The sequence below is a fragment of the Sycon ciliatum genome, chromosome 1 (genome assembly GCF_964019385.1).
Source record: "Sycon ciliatum chromosome 1, ocSycCili1.1, whole genome shotgun sequence".
Classification (NCBI taxonomy): domain Eukaryota; kingdom Metazoa; phylum Porifera; class Calcarea; order Leucosolenida; family Sycettidae; genus Sycon; species Sycon ciliatum.
In genome coordinates, this window is record NC_088643.1 from 71,042,666 (window position 1) to 71,061,308 (window position 18,643).

General features: G+C 46.2%; 1 protein-coding gene across 2 annotated transcripts; it reads right to left on the reverse strand.

Annotated features, from left to right (window-relative positions):
• Positions 1 to 274: 274 nt before the first annotated feature.
• LOC135805236 (vacuolar protein sorting-associated protein 54-like) lies at positions 275 to 18,605 on the reverse strand. 2 transcript variants are annotated; one of them, XM_065319248.1, is made up of 26 exons: positions 18,204 to 18,605; positions 15,942 to 16,023; positions 15,413 to 15,450; positions 14,676 to 14,921; positions 14,287 to 14,429; positions 13,887 to 13,986; positions 13,278 to 13,420; positions 11,075 to 11,210; positions 10,760 to 10,867; positions 10,476 to 10,528; positions 10,026 to 10,122; positions 9,395 to 9,732; positions 9,061 to 9,190; positions 8,333 to 8,467; positions 8,010 to 8,059; positions 7,780 to 7,859; positions 7,535 to 7,555; positions 6,839 to 6,883; positions 6,420 to 6,474; positions 6,029 to 6,134; positions 5,596 to 5,683; positions 4,661 to 4,782; positions 4,270 to 4,350; positions 2,464 to 2,571; positions 1,336 to 1,427; positions 275 to 1,060 (listed from the first exon to the last, which is right to left on the reverse strand). In XM_065319248.1, the coding sequence occupies exons 1-26, from the start codon at positions 18,453 to 18,455 to the stop codon at positions 958 to 960; spliced, it is 2,952 nt and encodes a 983-aa protein (XP_065175320.1). In that variant the 5' UTR covers positions 18,456 to 18,605; the 3' UTR covers positions 275 to 957. The 2 variants fall into 2 exon arrangements, with proteins under 2 accessions (XP_065175320.1, XP_065175321.1); XM_065319249.1 differs by lacking the exon at positions 7,535 to 7,555.
• Between the last annotated feature and the right edge of the window lie 38 nt (positions 18,606 to 18,643).

An 18,643-nucleotide genomic window follows, 5' to 3' on the forward strand; every position in this document is an offset into this window, starting at 1 on the left:
CTAGCCATGAAAGCTGCTTCGTTCTATGCGCAACTGGTGCAAAGCAATCAGGAACAAGTTGATCTTTTTTCATTGCGGACATGAGCGGCCCACTCTATGGAGGTGCACAACCAGGGAGTAGTACAATACAGTGTACTGAATGAAGTATGTATAATTATTATTGTACTACTCCCTATGCACAACTGCGGATAGGCATCTTAGCCTTACAAAATTGACATGAAGACACAAATTCCAACACCTTTTTTAAAATTGACCCAGGATTGTACTCTCATGGTCTTGACAAAACAAAACCCTCGCCAAACAGAGTGACAGAGTGTCGTCCCAGAGAAAGAACTAAGCAGAGAAAAATTAATGCCGAGCAAAATCGCACAGTATAAATAGAAAATACAAAAGAGGTGGCAACGATTGTACGCATGATCGGCATTATGCAGAGCAATAAAACCAAATGACGTCATGACGTCAGCAGCATCCATGGCAAGAAACATTCCTACTTCAAAGTAGAAGCGTGTGAAGCGCGGAGATAAAATATGTTCATTGTTAAAACTGGGTAAAGCAAAAATAATTCAGGCAGTGTCATGGCCGAGTAAAGTAATACTAAATACAACAGGAAAGTCAGAATAGAAATATGAAAAGCAAGACTTAGTAGATGTATCTTACATGAGAGAGAGCCCGAGTAAACAAGCAATACTACTTTTTAAGAGCTAGCTATGTACACAGCGATCAGCGCACGCAGGAGACAAAGACAAACACACCTCAGCCATTCCTGTGATGAGCAACAGACAGGAAAGCAAGCGGAGATGTGCGCACCATGATGCCAGAGGACGAGGAGCGAGTACTCCGCTGGCAACGCAGACCAATCAATCAATCAAGGATGATGCCACTTATCCATCAATGTTGATGGCATATATCCATCAGGGATGATGCCACATTTCCATCAATGATGATGCCACATATCCATCAGGGATGATGCCACATATCCATCAAGGACTCACCAAGGTCAGGTAGACCTTCCAGAGCATTCAAATACTCTGCCAGATAGCTGAGCTCTGCACTGACGATTCTACACAAGCAAAAACAAAACAAAAACAACAACAAGACTAAACATAACAACTACGACAAAATACAATGGGTGTGCTGCACTCTAGGATTTTGTGTATAAACACGAGACCTCCATTTGCTGCCGGCTAAACAGTAGGGCGTTGACAAGCAATGCACTGAGTGGGCGGTAGAGAAGGATGGCAAGGGTTGCTATTCAACTTGCTAAGGGCCAAATTACAGGCTCGCTTTCTGGTCCTTCCTTGATTGACAAGCTACGGCGTAATGGACATTCCTTACCCATGTTGCGGTCCACCGGGGGTAATCGCCAAGCGCCGGATGCGATCCAAGAAGTGAGTGCGAAACGACAGCTGGACGTTGTTGAAAACAAGCTACGCAAGACAAAAGCACAAACGGAACACAAGCACAAGAATGGTGGCAGCTCAAGCCAAGCCAAAACAAAGGGCTCAAAAAAATCCTCACAAAGGAAAGAATGACAGCTATCCAAGTCAAACCAAATTGGTTCCATCTTCCAACGAACGTCAAGATACGACCCCATTGAGATGACGCTAGTAAGCTGGGCATCATAAATGAATGAATGAATGCATGAATGCTAGTAACATGAGAAAGAGACAAAAGTTAGCTACATATACTGACAAGAGTACATAAACCAGAGTGTGCAACTCGGGATGGTTCCTGTGGGAGCGTAATTCGTGCACTACGTCATTTCTGACGGCATGGTAAGCCACAGGTATGGTGAAAAGTTGCGTAACCAGTCGCGGTGGTGCAGTTCACTGAGTTTGTCCTGATTTCGGTTTTTTGAGACGGATAGCCTGGTGACTTTACTTGTCGGTGGATGTACGCAGCGTACACAGTCACACAAAACACCGAAATCCTGAAACAGGACGTCTAAAATCAAGCAAACTTGGCTGATTTCCGGGCTATGAAACATGAAAATTTGAGCTGTACGCAAGTCGCGGCTTGGCTGATCTCATCAGGGTGACGTAGTGCACGAACTGCGCTGTTTCAGATCTGATATGCACAGTTGCACACTCTGGTTTATGTACTCTTGATACGGAGTATTACACGTCCTTTCTCTGTGCTGCGCTGATGAGTCCACAAAGGACGAAACAGTCCTGTCCGCAGATTGAGTATTTCGCTCCTGCTCTTGTAGCAGTTGAGCACTCTCGTGTGGGGTAGTGCCTTTGCTGTTTACGTTATGCAGAGCTCACTGACTTGTCAGTTTGAGCACTCTGGCAAGGTACGTTCGGGCCTGGTTTAAATCTGGCTTTGGAAAAAAATATTTTTCATTGCTATCAGGTTCGGCCTCATTTTCTCTGTGCTGCGCTGATGAGTCCACAAAAGAACAGTTCTGTCCGCAGATTGAGCATGTACTCAATATGAAGCAAGGACGGACCATGGACTTACCTCCAACTGGTCAGGAGACAGAACAGGAGCCAATGCTCCGTGAAGCTTTCCCGTTTGCTTGTTGATGGCTTGGAAGTTGGGGCTGGGAATAGGTGCCTTGGCTTCCCACTGCAGCACCACCCATACAAACACACACACACGCACACGTGCACACACACGCGCGCGCACACACCTTTTGACGCCCGTCGCCTGAGACAATGATAGCGATGCTACGGCAGAAGCCATAGCAACGTGCTGGGATTGCACCATTCAACAGCTTACGAGGCTGAAGAATTGACCACCCGTGACTATTCAGCCTGGTCTACACCACACGGCTATGAAGTGGCTTTTTCTGGCCAGTGAATCCCTACTTTTTGGTCTTTTTCATTTTTTCCCGCACACACACCACACCACATACTCCGGCATGCACTGGCTGTTGGTAACCACCCAGGAGAATGAAAGAAAAGTCAGGAGTCTGAGAAAGGGAAGAAAGGCGTGTGTGACCATAATCGTCGGGAATCGAACCCGCAACCTCTCGATTGGAAATCGCTGCACATACCGCTGCACCACACACATGCGCGCACGCACACACACACACACACACACACACACACACACACACACACACACACACACACACACACACACACATGCACACACACACACACACACGCATAAGCATGCATGTACACAAGCCCCTACAGTCATGTAACATTGTTGCTTGTGTAAGCCATACAAACAAAAAACTGCCTTAGGCCCAAAAGTCTTTCTAGGAAATCAAGGCACAGACACCACCATGTAATCCACTGCCAGGTCCCTGAGGCTACCATGATAACCAAGCCTACTATGCGCATTTAAGTTTCTCTCTCGATCTCACAGCCACTGTGTCTCTCTTTAGGCCCATTATGCCGTCCAAGTCGAGCCCCACCAGACTTCCAGTAGATCCAGGTGGTCGGTGCCTGACACTATGAAAGTACACGTCTACATGTGTACATCCATGAAGTCAAACGTGTTCAGTGAGAAAGTATTTACTCAAAGACTCTTTGTCCAGGAACAGTACCGTTGTTGTTACTAACCTGCTAGATAGTTGTTAGCCATAACTCGTGTAACATGTTGGTCTTTCCTCTATTCCATGAACAGCAGGTGCGTCAACGTTTGTTCTGAGGTGGCTTTCGATCGAGCCACACCATTCTATGTTCCCACGTGTTGGCTTCAAGTTACAATACTCCCCTTGTTGAAATGTGTTCTAATGCCCAGGCACCTTTGCAACAATTGGCTTTCGGCTAGAATAAGCACTGCATCGGAACTCTAGTTTGAATTGCAATTGTGTAAGTTCTTCATCCTATGTGCGCCTCGACACATTGGTGGTGAGGAAGGCTGGATTTCGGGAGAGAGATGCTCATGTGAATAAAGTGCTCTCAGGGGTGCAACTCCAAGAAAGACAGTGGCATAAATAAGCATTTCCAACTTCTATACCATGCTGCTTCTCGTAAATTATTTCTTCTCCATGTAGGAGAGATCTCCAAGTAAAACAGATGACAGTGAACTAAGGACAGGACTTGGAACAGGGCATCGACTGTCCGTGGCATGCGTAATGCACACCAACCTGCATGCAGCCTGTGTGAGTACACATGGGTCAATGTAATGCCTGCATGTTTGACACGGGCCGCACCACCTTTGCTCTGGCATGTCCTGCACCCCTTTCGTTTGGTTGTTCTTGTCTGGCCACTGCATCATTGCACCACTCACTGAGCTGTGTGAACTCCTATTTGAAACACTTCTCGCCCGGTCACAGCCGAGGCGGGTTTCTCTTAATTATTTCCCTACCTTTGCCAGCTGTCTTGATATTGTATCCTCCATCATGGAGACTAGCTTGTTCAGGATCTCAGATCGATGTGTGCGGTAATCCTGCCAAAGGCCACACAAGACAAAGGACATGAAAGTACGTCAGTCCAAAAACAAAAAAAAAGGCTCAGGGGAGAGCTGCAATACTGGCAAAGTCCCCTTGGCAGGTTCTAATCAACAGGCTCCGTCATCAAGTAAAGGAAGGAAAGTTATCATCCTGGCCCAGAAAATCTTGCTAAGTATGCATGCTGTTGATGCAGGAAGCTGGGCATATCTGATGAAAAGGGCAGTGATGTTGCTTTAGTGGCATCTTGAAGACATCACGTACAGAATGAGACAAACAAGTATCAGAAGACGCAAGATACAAACTGACCTGAAACACGGGGTCAAATTCTGTCAGCAGAATGCGCTGTCGCACAGGTAGGTAGTGTTGAAAGTGTGCCTTTGCTAATGGCAAGTAGCTAAGCACAGCGTCCAAGCAGCGAGATGCCAAGGCTATTACACAGGCATGCATGCATACGCGCACACACACACACACACACACAGAATAAAAACATAGACGGATATACTAAATACCCAATACTACAGATATTACACAGCAATGAATCAAACAAGTCTCTTTCCGCTGTTACTCCGAGTTTCGAGTGAAAACACTTAATCAGACAGCATATAGAAATACCCAATACTAAATATACGCACGCTACAAGACAAATAACAGAGATTTGTTTTCCCATTCGACAGATGAAGCGGTGCAGTGTTCCATACAATTTTGAAGAACGAGCAGCTGTATGTCAGTAGCTCTGTTGGACTTGGGAGCTCAAGAGTTGTCCTTTTTAGACTCCGTTATCTCAACAGGAGCAGAGCCACCAAGTGGATAGCACCATCATAATAACAAAGCACAGAGGGAAGAATGGTAGCACAATATTCCACAATTGTGCAGTAGAATGTGATGAGGCTCACACAGAAGAACAAGAACTGATCGTACGTATTTGTCTGACAGTGACAACTAGGCCACTAGGGCCATTCTGATCCTGTTTTTTTCTTTCTTTCCTTCACACATGTTGACATTGGTTGATCCAGAATGATGATGATGTTGTTGGCCATCACAGGCTTTGGAAAGATTGCTCACGGGTCTCCACTGATGATGAGGGACATGGGGAGGTTGCAGATAAAGAAGGACAAGGAACAGATTGAAACAAGCAACTCAGTACTGGTGTCACATTTCTTGGACGGTGACAAGTAGGTTTAATAAGTCCATTGTACCTCAGTTCAATATGTTTCCAAGCAACATGTTTGCAAAATCCATACCTAAGTGTTTTGCTGTGATGGTCTTCAAGCCTGTGGACCTTCTGGCTTCTGCTCCCAGGACTAAGCTGCCAGTACGCCTGTTGAAAAGCTGATCCACAACAAAGGAGACAAGCAAGGTAGAAATTAAGGAGTGTAACGCGCACAGGAAAGATCAGTCTGCTCTAACATGTGGTACTGCCCCCACCTGACCCCTTGAAACTGGCTGCTACGACTCTGAACTGCTACATTTATTAGAGGTGATCGTTGAAAGGGTAAAGATGACCTACAGTCCATTCTGACTGCAATGAGAGTAGACGAAAGAAATGGATCAGAAAGAATGAATTACTACCTCGGAGACCCACAGCACGTGTGAACGCTTGGAAAGAAAACAATTTGTAACATCAAGAACAAGCGAGACAAGGCATGCATTGTGCTGCACAAGCAGTAAAGTTACCCGAAGCAGGTCAAGCAGGCGATTCAAGATGTCCGACACCAACACAGGCATGTCATTAACACACTGGCAGTACTCTGAAACCATCTTGAGCAAGAACAGCGGAGCTCTGCACAGTAGTAGAGAGAAGAGCATAGACGTGAAAGAACACAGCAGTCAGCACGGCAAAAACGATTCTTCGCACTCCACCGGCCAGGTCTACATTTAACAAAATGAGAATCGAATAAAGTTGGGAAATGGGCGGAAGAGCCATGCTGAACATTGTGCAACATTGCGCAACACCGAACTACACTATAACAGTTACTGGTGAGCAGGACTAGCAGTGGAATGAAGACAAGAACTTGATCATATTCCATGCACTGCTGCACTATGTATGGGTCATAATACAACTTACCCAGCCACAGCGAACTGCTCTCCACGAACCAACAGGTGAGATTTATTGCCGGCTACTGCAGATACGAGGATAGACAAAAGCGAAACAAGCTGCCCAGAATCATACACATGTGCAGTGACCAGCTCGTAAACAATGCCTTCAGCTATATCCTGAAATATTAATAATTGCAGTGTATGAAGTAAACATAGAGAGTAGTTGGGTGGACACACCCATTCCCACAGCACTGCAAACCGAACCAATTCCGTTTACGTACGTTTCGGCAAAATTGCCTCCGTCAGGTAGGAAATGAAACAATGATGCCATGCAGGCCAAAAAGTAGCAAACACGATAGGGATATTACCAATTGAGAGCTATTCAAGGAAAAATGCTGTTGGTGCCCGTGGAAGCTTGCACTGATGCCTGCCGGTACGTATACATACCTGGAGAGCGACGGGAGTGCGATGGACTAGATGACTGCTGGAGACCTGCGGAGCACGGGAGCACATGTAAACACCAAGTTGTCAAGCAGCAGCCCACTCAGGAGAATGTAACTGCAATGCACAGCGCCAAACGAAGACATGGGCGTGAGTCATACTGCACGGTATTGAAACCATAGTGTGTGCGCCAAGGTGACACGAACACAGACAGAGATTATAATATTATTACTACATCTCTGCTAAAACGGGTTACTACAAAAGCAAACCTACACTATGCATATGACTTCTGCTTGGAAGACATCAACACTAATGCCATCATGAGATAAAGAATGTGAACAAGTGAGCAGCAAGACATGCTGTGATGGCCCGGCCTCGTCTAAAGCACCATGTAATTTTCGGCAGCTATTTAATTTCGGCTATATTCGGCACCAACCCAAAACGCCTAAATTAAAACGTCGATGAAATTTTTCACAGCATCTGTCGCACTATACCATGCCCTCTACCCCACGCCGAAAATAAATCGCCGCCGAAATGTCAAAAATCGTGAAGTGCCGAAATTTTGCGCTGCCGACATTTTGTATATTTACAGTAGACTCCATATGGCAATGGTGATAACGGATTATAGTGACGCATGAATGCTGGGCACATCCCCTGTCATCGTAAACACAATGGAATTCTAGACCACGAAAAAGTCTTCACCTGCAGCCTCCATATTGCGACCTGACGTGGACAAGCAGTGATGACAACGGTGGCAGTTGAGAGATGGCATACGTGCAACATAAAGCACACAAGAAAGCCCATGGCAGAGACATGATACAATGTATGAGGTGACTGTGATATAGCAGAGACAAGTGCTCATGACCAAAAATGTGTACGACAAATGTGCAGCGACTAAAAAGGTGAAGAAAGAAAGAAGATGACGAGAGACGGCACAAATGACTCACTTGATTCCAGCTGAGATATCAGCGACTGCAACTCGACCGGGACTTCTGCTTGCTGCCATCTTTCTCCTTCCAAGATCAAGCTGCCCAGGATCACAACGGCAAAATAACAAACTCAAGTTACAGTGTCGGACTTCACTTCCATCACCCGGAGAGTCAGATCTATCTGGACACAGCGGAATGCATAACAGAGTTTACGATCCTACAAACTAACAGGAAAAGAAGACACTAACCTAAGCTGAGATCGATGCTCCTCGTGGAACCGATCCACAACTTTCTTGCACTGTGCAAAATATAGTACAAAACACCGAAGAAGAGTCGCAATCATGGTGGAGGACGATAGAACAAAAGCAGAAAACTCAACAACTGAGACAAAAAGCAGTGGATGACAACACAGCTGTAACTCCAATGCCTACACACACATGTGACGGCAAGGAGCGATAAGAAAGAGGTTAGGGGTGAGACAGAAACGAGACAGACAAACACACACACACACACACACACACAGACAGGCAGACTCCTTTGCGCGAACAAGATAGTTGTACGAGGAGCATACTTGACTCATGAGACTGGCGCGAAGGTTCGTATGACACTGTCGACCCGTAATTTTTTCCGTGACCGCAATGAAGTCTTCTACCTGCCTTGACAGCTGAACAATCTCACCAATGCGTAGCTTGCTGAACGAAACATCCTGCAACACACAACCATGACCAACACCAGTATCAGGACAAAGTGTACAAGCACTGTAGACAAATCTGCAAAAATTAATCCAAGCTTTAAGTATGATACAATCATCAACAGCTATAGAGACAAAGAAGGTAATTTAAAAAAATGTATAGGTGCACTCTCATCAAAGGACCACTTGGTTTCAGCAACCACCTGGTCTGTATGACTTCTCTATGCCATTAAATGTGCTGAATATGTCAGGGTCAACCTGGTTTCAAAGACCATGGCCGGCAGGTCCCACGAGTGGTTGCTGAAATCAGGTTTCAACTGCACATGAATTTAATTTTAAATGGAAGGTAAACAGAAAAAATCTAAGTACAATATCTGCCACATCTTTTTCACTTTATGAGTGGTTTCTGGTGAGCATTTTTGTAGTGAATTTTGTTCGAGTTGGAAATGCAAAACAGTGTGCATTAGACCGCTAATTTGCAATATTTGCAGCTGTTTCTTCACAGAAAGGGTACACGACTCAATCGCCAGCAATTTCCAAGAGATGCAGCATGCATCAAAAGCATCGTTCAACAAAGCACAGAGAGGATGCAACCTGCTAAAGCTTACCCGCGTCCTCACTCCAAGCAGCTTTGCACAACGCACATGTGCCAAGTCGCATGCCGCCACTAGCAGCTCATAGCTGCTGCCTGCCACCTGTGCATACTCTGCCCGGGTTATGTAGCCGTCTGGTGCTTGGCTGATGTGCAAACAGAGCAAAGAACAAAGAGAATACCACAATTGCGAATTTAACTCAACTAGTTGACGCGTTCTTTCTGCAGACAGGACATTGTGACTGGATCCCGGCAGCTGTGAACATGATCAATGTCAAGTTAAGAGAGAGATCGACTGCTATTGAACTGTCTTTTTAAAAGGCATCATCATGCTTGAAAATAGGACGTACTGCTCGTGTTCAGGAGATTGTGAAGTCGCAGCAGCAGCGCCAGTAGGTTGCGCAGCGTCAAGTTCTTGCAGCAGAGCTTGGCCAGACTTCGGCGGAACAAGTCGCGTATCATCCAGTGTGTCCAACATATCGTCTTCCAGATCCCCTGTCACTGACTCCAGGGAAGATAGCGAATGTGGGGCATCGGTGGAAGACATGCCAGCTGGGTCAAAGAAAGCAACACCAGCTGTACTTGTCTCGCGCTGTTGAATAGAAGACGGCCTTGGATCCGGCAACGGCTCAGTTTCTCCAGCCTCAAGACACGCAGCTAACATTCGCAATATGATCTTGTGATTGTCCTACAGCCACAGCAGCAAAATCAAGAACAGCAGCACCACCAACAGCCGGAGTACCGCCCACATCAACGTCAATGACAGACAAGGCAAGAGCGAGGACAAAAGGCTGGAAGCAATGAAGAAAAATAGCCAGCTAGGTTTGACACAATAATAATCATGGATTTACCGGTAGATGACATGATGGACTGCTAAGCCTAAATGTACATGTACATGCGGGGCTCAGGAGATTGAGCACAACCAGATGTCAGGGTATTCTTTTATAAAACTTTGTTGGATCAGAATGTTTCGTGCCATACCTCCATAGCTTGTAGCACAGCCAGCACTGAAACGAACACATTGTCGAGCATGGCTCTCCAGCGAGGATATTCCAGCTGACGCATCTGCTCAGCAATGCTGTATGGACACACAAAACAAGGTAGACAGGGTGGACTGGTGTGAAACCTATGGTTAACGCAATCCCGTCCTGCCATTGAAAATAGTATTTTCGAGGTTTAATACCGGTATTGGAGATTTTGTTCAAAGGTGACCAAAAAACAAAAGGAAGTAGAAAGCTATTACCAAGAAATCTACAGAGACAACTTTTCAAAATGATCTCCATTTTGCCAGTAACTAAAAAAGATGGAAGAAAAACGCTACTGATGAACCTAGCCATTGTATCCTTAGATAATTCAATCAACGCAGTAGTGTCTGAAACCATGAACACCTGACCACCGCAGTACCATGGCAACTGGTTCACAATGTCTTACCTCATCTGCTCGTCTTGAGTGTCCAGGTGATCACCCATGAACTGCAAAACAGTCTGCAAAATAGAAAGAAAAACAAAGTTCACTTGAGGATCTTGTAAAAACACGTACAAAAAAAGGCTAGAAAACCAGTGGCTAGTCATGCAACTACTTCAGAATATCTGCAGTAAAGTACAGCACTGACAACTCAGCCATTCAGTGAAGCACCCCCTTTTGGAAAGCCATTGGAAGGCGCAAAAGAACATCGAAAAAAGTTAACACCAACAACAAACTACTTGGAGCGGTACCTTTCGAATCTGTGACTTGAGGGAGGAGAAGCAGAGGTCCCGATAGTGAGTGAGAAATAGCAGGTTGCGCTGTCTAATCAAGCCGATGATCACAGCAGACAGCTGATCCTGCAAAGAAAGTTATAAGTGAAAGAAGTTGAAATACCGGTAGCAATTTCATGCCTATAAGGTGGAGACCGAATTTACATAACAACATTTCAAGAAATCAGCAATCGTCTTCACTGATGTCCGATAGGCACTGGTACGTTAAACGGTAGTTTTAAAGTGATGCCAGACAATGCAGTTTTAAACACGCAACATGGTTGCGCCACACACCTCTTCATCAGCTGCCGCAGCATCAGCGCCATCCCCTGTGGGCATATCCAAACGGGCGGTCGCCAGCTGAACAAACTCGGCCTCCATCATCCTGTTGATCATCTTCTCTAGTTCCGACAGCTGCGAGCCAAGGTGCCTACAAGTCATATGCACACACACACACACACACACACACACACACACACACACGCACACACACACACACACACACACACACACACACACACACACACACACATACACACACACACACACACACACACACACCATACGATGTGACACCAAAACACATTTAGCTGCATGCGTGAAACTTTCAAAGGCACAGTGGGCTGGGCCAAGATCATGATTGAGAAGCTGTGGTGATGAAGCTTGTTCGCCATTACTCTTCAGAATTGGTACAATGAGATCATGTCAGCAAGTCAACATGCAAAGTTATTAATACAGTATCAATACAGTATTTCAGCTGCGAAGAGTAGCGACAAGACAACGCTGCACAAAACATCACTATAACAATAGGGAAATCAGCAGAAGGTGGTCACAGCAGTAACAACTTTCTCACATATTTCTTATGTTACACGTGTATACACAGTTCTGGTTCACGCGCAGCTATGCAAACAGCCTCTATCACTGATAGGTGCGGCTTGTTGCACACCTGCACCTATACCTATATAGGCCGGATCTTTATCACTTCAATCAATAAGCTGCTCCATAGCGGGCACAACTCACACCTTCACCTGTGAAACCATTGATACCGCCACTGCACTGATTTAGAAAAGTCCATGGCTTCATTGTTATGAATATGATTGGCACAGTCCCTAAGGGCCTGGTCAGACTGCGGCAAATTTTGGTTGCCTGACGAAAAAAGAACAGCGTCCAGAATTTGAATCGCGATCACACTACACATGTGGGGAGAGTGAAAATTCAAACTTCATTTCGAGCGTCAAGTGGTAATCTCCACGAACGACGTCAAATTCCTTCACCTTGGGGATCGCCAACACCTTCAGTGCAATCCTTGCAACGATCCTTATGAGTTTTGTTGTTGTCCGTGGCCAATTAGCTCCTCGATATCGAGATGAAAAAATCAGTGATTATCAGCGTCAATGGCGTATCAGCGTCAAATCCTGTTTGGAGCGGAAAAGCGTGGTCCGTTCTTGCTTTTTTTTTGGAGCGTCAACTCTCGCTTTTGCCGCTCTGGCGGCAAGTTACTATGGAGATTCGGATTATAATCCTAGGATTATTTCGATTTTGCCGCAGTCTGACCAGGCCCTAACACTTGGAAGTGAATTATGTTGAAGAATAGTACAAGAAATTCAAGAATAATGTTCGCCAAAGGACCATCATCTACACTAGACAACTTGAACAGTTGCTCACCTAGTGGTCAGCCGCAAGATAACCATAATTTTCAGACGATATTTTTGAGTTTTTCTGGGGGAGGGGGTGAAATGCTGCTATTTACATAATCAGTTAGTAGAACAAATATATATACAAACTCTGGAAACTGATCAACACAATGGTACGGTAAGTGAGTTTTCCTCTTCGTGGGTTGAGCACTTTCACAAGTCAAAAGTAACTCCGCTTTGTGGATTTATTACAAAGAGGAGCAGGAGGGGTATGTGGAGATATTACAAATTTTGTTTTGAAAAATGATTTTTGCATGTGCGCAAAAAATATGTTAACACAGAAGGCGCATGCTCTGTTCCCACCAAACTCTCACGCGCTCATAGTTTTCCAAAGTCCACTGTTCCTGATTTCAGTTCTTGCTGTGTCTGCATTGGCAGTGGATTTCTTTCTCAACCCACCCACCCACTCCACTATTGTCATCATCCTGTTTTCTGTGCTGTTGCTCTCCAGTCCGTATCCACTATCATACCGGCTTACAGTAACTATACCAATGCCGTTCACCAGCGAAATTCTGTAAATACACGGAGGGGAGTCAACCTTGCTTACCAGGCTCCTCACGTGGCTTATTCAGCCTCTCACACTCAGGCGGCTCACTCAGCCTCTCAATACGGCTCACTCTGCCTCAGCAGCAGGGCCCTGCCTAGCTGCCATACAAACATTCACACAGCTCTAAGCTGCCACTCACCCGGAGCCTGACAAAGCAATTGACAAACCCTCCTATTCTCCAAACTGGTTGCTCATTGTGTGAGTGCGGCATGCAGATGCTTGTGTTAAATAATGGCTTTTAGGGACGGTTTCTTACCGAAAACATTGCATTCCAGCCAGCTCCTGCTGCAGGACTTCCTGGGTGGTAGCGATCAGGTCCAATGCCCCTACGTAGTCATGTGTTGCCAGCAACATTTGAATTGTTGGTTGTGTCTGGTGGACTGTTGCCATCAGTTTCAACTGGACAGTACACAGCGAGGAGTACGTAATTATTGTACAATGTACTAGCACATGTACTTCAAAATAGAGTATACAATATAGAATTGTGTAAGTAACCATTTCAACACATGGAAGTGCACATGCCGGTATCTTGTATCTAGTAGATCGATGAGCGGTCAAGAACACTGCAAGCCCAAATCTGCAACCTTTTGTACAACAGCCCCCCTCCACACACAAACTCTCTCTCCCTCTCCTTTATCTAGCGCGTTATTGAGTTCTACCAGCAAAGGCCACTACAGTCGTAGTACTTGCATAGGGTGTATCTGCAAGCACTCTTTTCTTTCTTTTTCATTATCTTCTCCGTACCATTCTGTGCTCTCCTCTGCGTACTTCTGCTGCCTCTCTCCGCAGTGCATGCGTCCATGGTCACCAAGGCAACAGATAGTGCAACACAGAGAAAATCAGCGAAAATCAGCACGCAACTCACCTTCCTATAGAGGTTTGCATAGATGTCTCGTTCACGTGCTAGCTTCAACAGCCGTAGGTGCTCAGTGGACACAAGCGAGTCAGTGTGGTGTAAATCTTTCCTGTCACATGAACAGCAGCAGAACAAAGATAATGCAGCTGTGTGGTGAACAACTATACAACTCAAATCAGCTTCACATACTATGCCGCCACCCTATACAACAATATCATTGCACGCACCATACAACAATATCCTTGCACGCACCATACAACAATATCCTTGAACACACACGCATAGACGCACACGCACACACCATACGACAACATCCTTGCAAACACACACCATGCATGGAAGCACACTCCCAAGTTCAAAGCCCGCACATCCAGGATAAAACGCTTGCCAGCACTGCCGCTGCACCTACCGAACGTGACGTATCTGAGCACACACAGACGCCGCATCCTCATGCAGTTTGCTGTAGCACTGCATGGCCTCGAAGACGTCATCAGACCGAGATGACACCTGACGTGCCAGGTGCACCTCTGTCAAGTCCAGGTATTGAGACAGCTAGGAGAAGAAAACAGCAGTGCAGCCAAGACAAAACGAATCTATCATTGCTGTTACTGCAGACGGACGTGTACCATAATTGCTGCTCTTGTGGAGGACTGTAGAGTCCAATGATGGTATTTGGCATCCATTATCAGAGGTCACAAGCTGCACCTATATCCAGAAAAAAACTAATGCAGCTGAATTCTCCTTCCCTTGCCTAATACGAAATAGACAACTAGGGCAAGCTCTGATCTGTACATGTACCTGCTCTTCCAGAAGCTTGGCCGTTCCGTGTGATGGTACAAGCGACACTCGGTGACCTGTTGCAGGACCTCGGTGAGCAGCGCTTGCACTCGCCACCGCTGCCACGGCCGCTGCAGAAGATCCACCATTTTCATTTCCTGTCGAGGGTGCTGTCGCTGTGTCATTGCAGAACACCAGCTTGTTCCAGGGGATCACGGCATGGAACGTCTGCGGCTCCTCCAAGACAAAGTTTGACTGAAAGAAGATCTGAGCACAAAGTCATACGAGTGGAAGAGCAAACATGGGTTTGACATCAGCCTTGATTAACCATACTATACTAGGGGATGAGAGAAATAGGCATTTTCGGGGCGACTGACCCTGGCCAGGTACACTGGGAAAAAAAATTTATAGGCATAGCGGTGATTGACCCTGGCCAGGTACACTGGGAAAAATAGGCATTGGGGTGGTTGACCCTGGCCAGGTACACTGGGAAAAACAGGCATAGGGGTGGTTGACCCTGGCCAGGTACACTGGGAAAAATAGGCATAGGGGTGATTGACACTGGCCAGGTACACTGGGAAAAGTAGGCACTATTGAGGTGACCGACCGCGGCCAGGTACACTGGGAGAAATATACATAGGGGCGATTGACGCTGGCCAGGTACACTGGTATGAACTTGACATTCGACTGAAAGCATGAGATTCGACAGTTGTACATGTACATGTAGACTGATGATCTGCCAAGATTCAGATACCTACCTGTGGAATAGCACTCAGCTCATCTTCAGGATGCGATTCTATAGCAACCAACACAACACAAAACAGCACAGAACAGTGGGCTGTGTAGATTTCCACACAAATGAAGTAGACCGAACAGGGAAATGTTCCCTTGTAGATTACGAGCACTTCAAGGACATTGAGAAATGAGAATGAACACGATGAGTAGCACCAACAGTACATAACCCCCAAGAGTGTGCAACTGCCTGCACAACCTCTATCCAGTGCTGCGACGGCAACACTTCACATGACGTGAAATGGTTCAAAATGCTACGCTGGCAAACGGTGCAATGTGATCAGCCAAACGTTGAGCCCAACGCAGGGTGTGTGTGTGGGGGGGGGGGGGGGGCACAGGGTGCAAATAATGTGTACAGGTGACCCCACAGCTGCAGTTGCACACTCTTAGGGGATGTGTACTCTTGGTAGCACACACGCACGCACACACACACACACGCACACACAATTGCTCAAACGTGTACGGTCCCAGAGCACTCTGGTCACACTCCTTTACCCTTGCTAGCTGGTGCTTGTTGCGAAGATGTGGCTGCACCATCCTTCAAGAGCTGATTTCCCTGGATGCGGTTTGCCCGGTTCTGTGGCACATGCACAGTGCAGATTGTAGGAAAGGGGAAAACAAAATAGTCTCAGCACTTCTGTAGTACCTAACACAAGCGAATCAAATCTGACTCACTAGCAAAGCTATAGCCCACAAACGCTGTGGCCACACTTCAGCAAAACCTAACTACAAGTATGTACAACACTGTTACGCTACTCTTGATGGGTTTGGCATTTGACTTGACGTCACAGCATACATGTCTCTTGTCCATAGCTAAGCCAGTCATGCACATGGAGACACGTGATGTGTGACCAGAATGGTGGCCGCATAGTCATGCACCCAAACTAGATTCAGTTCGTCGCCAGCTACTGCTAGCCATGTGCTCTTTCCTTGGCGCGGCTCCTGATCTGAGCACACCAGTGCATGGGTGCACCCCGGTATGACCCATCGCGGCATCCATGGTTACCACGGTAGTAAAGGAAAGTGCTTGATTGTGCACATACGTGTGTGCACGTATGTGTGCACGTGCGTGACTGTGTGTGTGTTTCGTTAACTGATCACTCTAGTTTGAGATGGACAGGAGTGATGAAGTCAAGTGTAGTGACTCTGTCAACAGCGTTGCCCAGTCATATCTACAATCTGCAGCTAAGTCCCTAGCATATGCAGAGTGCTGGCCACACAGCAGTCTAGTAACTGACGATTTCGGGAATGCAAATCAATTGAGAGCCCATGAGCGCACACAGGAACCCAGCACGTAAAGCTGGCCAAAATCCATCTAAAACACTCTGCTCTTAATGTACGAAGTCCAAAGACCACGTGCACGGCGTCTTTGTGATGTCAGTCGCATACAGTTCCTGGCCGAAATGGGTGCTTTGAAGAGTAGACCCGGGTGCTTTGAAGAGTAGACCCGGGTGCTTTGAAGAGTAGACCCGGGTGCTTTGAAGAGTAGACCCGGGTGCTTTGAAGAGTAGACCCGGGTGCTTTGAAGAGTAGACCCGGGTGCTTTGAAGAGTAGACCCGGGTGCTTGACGTTCAACCACTGTGACAGTAATTTTTTTGCTGAGGTAAAAAACTCACACTAGCAACAATAGAGAGGTTAAGATGCACGTTATTTATGAGGTGACGCGAAAGCTCAGCTTGCGTTATTTGGCTCGCGCATCGAAAAACAACGCGAGTGACCTGCAGCTCAGATCGAAATTTGGAGTTTTACGCCAAATTTGACGTGAAACTGCGCGTCACGTCGGAAATAACGTGCATTTTAACCTCTCTAATCACTGGCCGGAAACCTGTTTGTGGATGGAAGCTCTATTGTCAAAGCTTGGTTTGAGCCCAAGCTCGATTGAACCAAGCCACCTTTCGATCTGAACAGTTTCTCTCAAGTGTGCTGATTTTCATGTCAAATTTGATGTCGCAGAGGGTGCTTTAAGTCCGGCCGGCTAGGAGGTGACTCGAAATATTCGCTTATCTCTCCTGCATGCCAACTTGATATCCCTTGTGTGCGACGAATGCACCGAAACGATGCATTTGGCGCGCCTCGACCAGTTTACTTTGCAAAATGGTATGTTGGCGAAAGGCAAGCTGGTTTTAGTCGGATCGGTGAAGAAGCAGCTGCGGTGTGAAAACCCCAGGGAAACAATGGTGGAGATGCCAGGAATGTCCACTTTTCTGCATTGTGGTAAAGTTGATTTTTGTATGAAATGTAATCCAATTTGTATGTTGCTACACTACTCGAAAACCCACGGGAATGATATGGGACTTCTGCTTACCGCAGGTCCCTGAGAATTGGTCTGCTAGAAGAACATGATCGTAGTGTCTTATCGGCAAAGATTGAGTCGAATACAATCACAGAACATGATTTACAGGTGGCTGGAATTACGATACGTGGACTTTGAGCACCCGGGTCTTATCTTGGTGCTTCTGAATTTATTAAAAAAAAAGAGCGCAGCACCCAAGTTCGTCCCGTATACAATTACGTGTCCGCATCTGTTTTCATCATGGTGCTCCCGGTCAATTTCTAAAATGATCACTTCAAAGCTGATCATGTGTAAGTGCCTGCGTTGGAGTTTACGGACAATTAGAAAAGCTCACTTCAAAGTTCACGATGAAAGCCTTCATGTTGTTATAGAACACATTCTGTATAATTATATTTATCCACTCTCTTCAATATTCTTGTGAATTGATTTCTTTGTGACAAAGTCCAAAATAGCGTCAGCTTACCCTGGCAACAAGTTTCAGCTGCTTCATCAACTCATGTCTACCGATGTAGGGCAGCGTCACCGAAGGACTAACTTCTGTAGATGGAATGAAGTCATCTCCCCAAGTCTGTGTGAAGATGTCAGAATTGCCACGAGGCCCTGCAGTTGGATCGTGCAGCAGTGATGGCAGGCACACTCGAGCAGAATAAACTGTCCATAGCTCGTCGTCTCCATTCTGCTTGCTCTTTCGCGGACGAGTTGATGATGGGGACATCGCTCATCACCTATAGTTTTACCTCCACAAATCCAATCGCATACCGGTATTCAGATTTCCATTCTTACTTCACCATTCAATTAATTTTCTTTTACATTGCAATGTTGAAAGAACAACGAAATCAATCACTCCAAAAAATGCTGTCTGATCAGTGATGCATGATCGATTGATCATTTTCATCAAGGGTT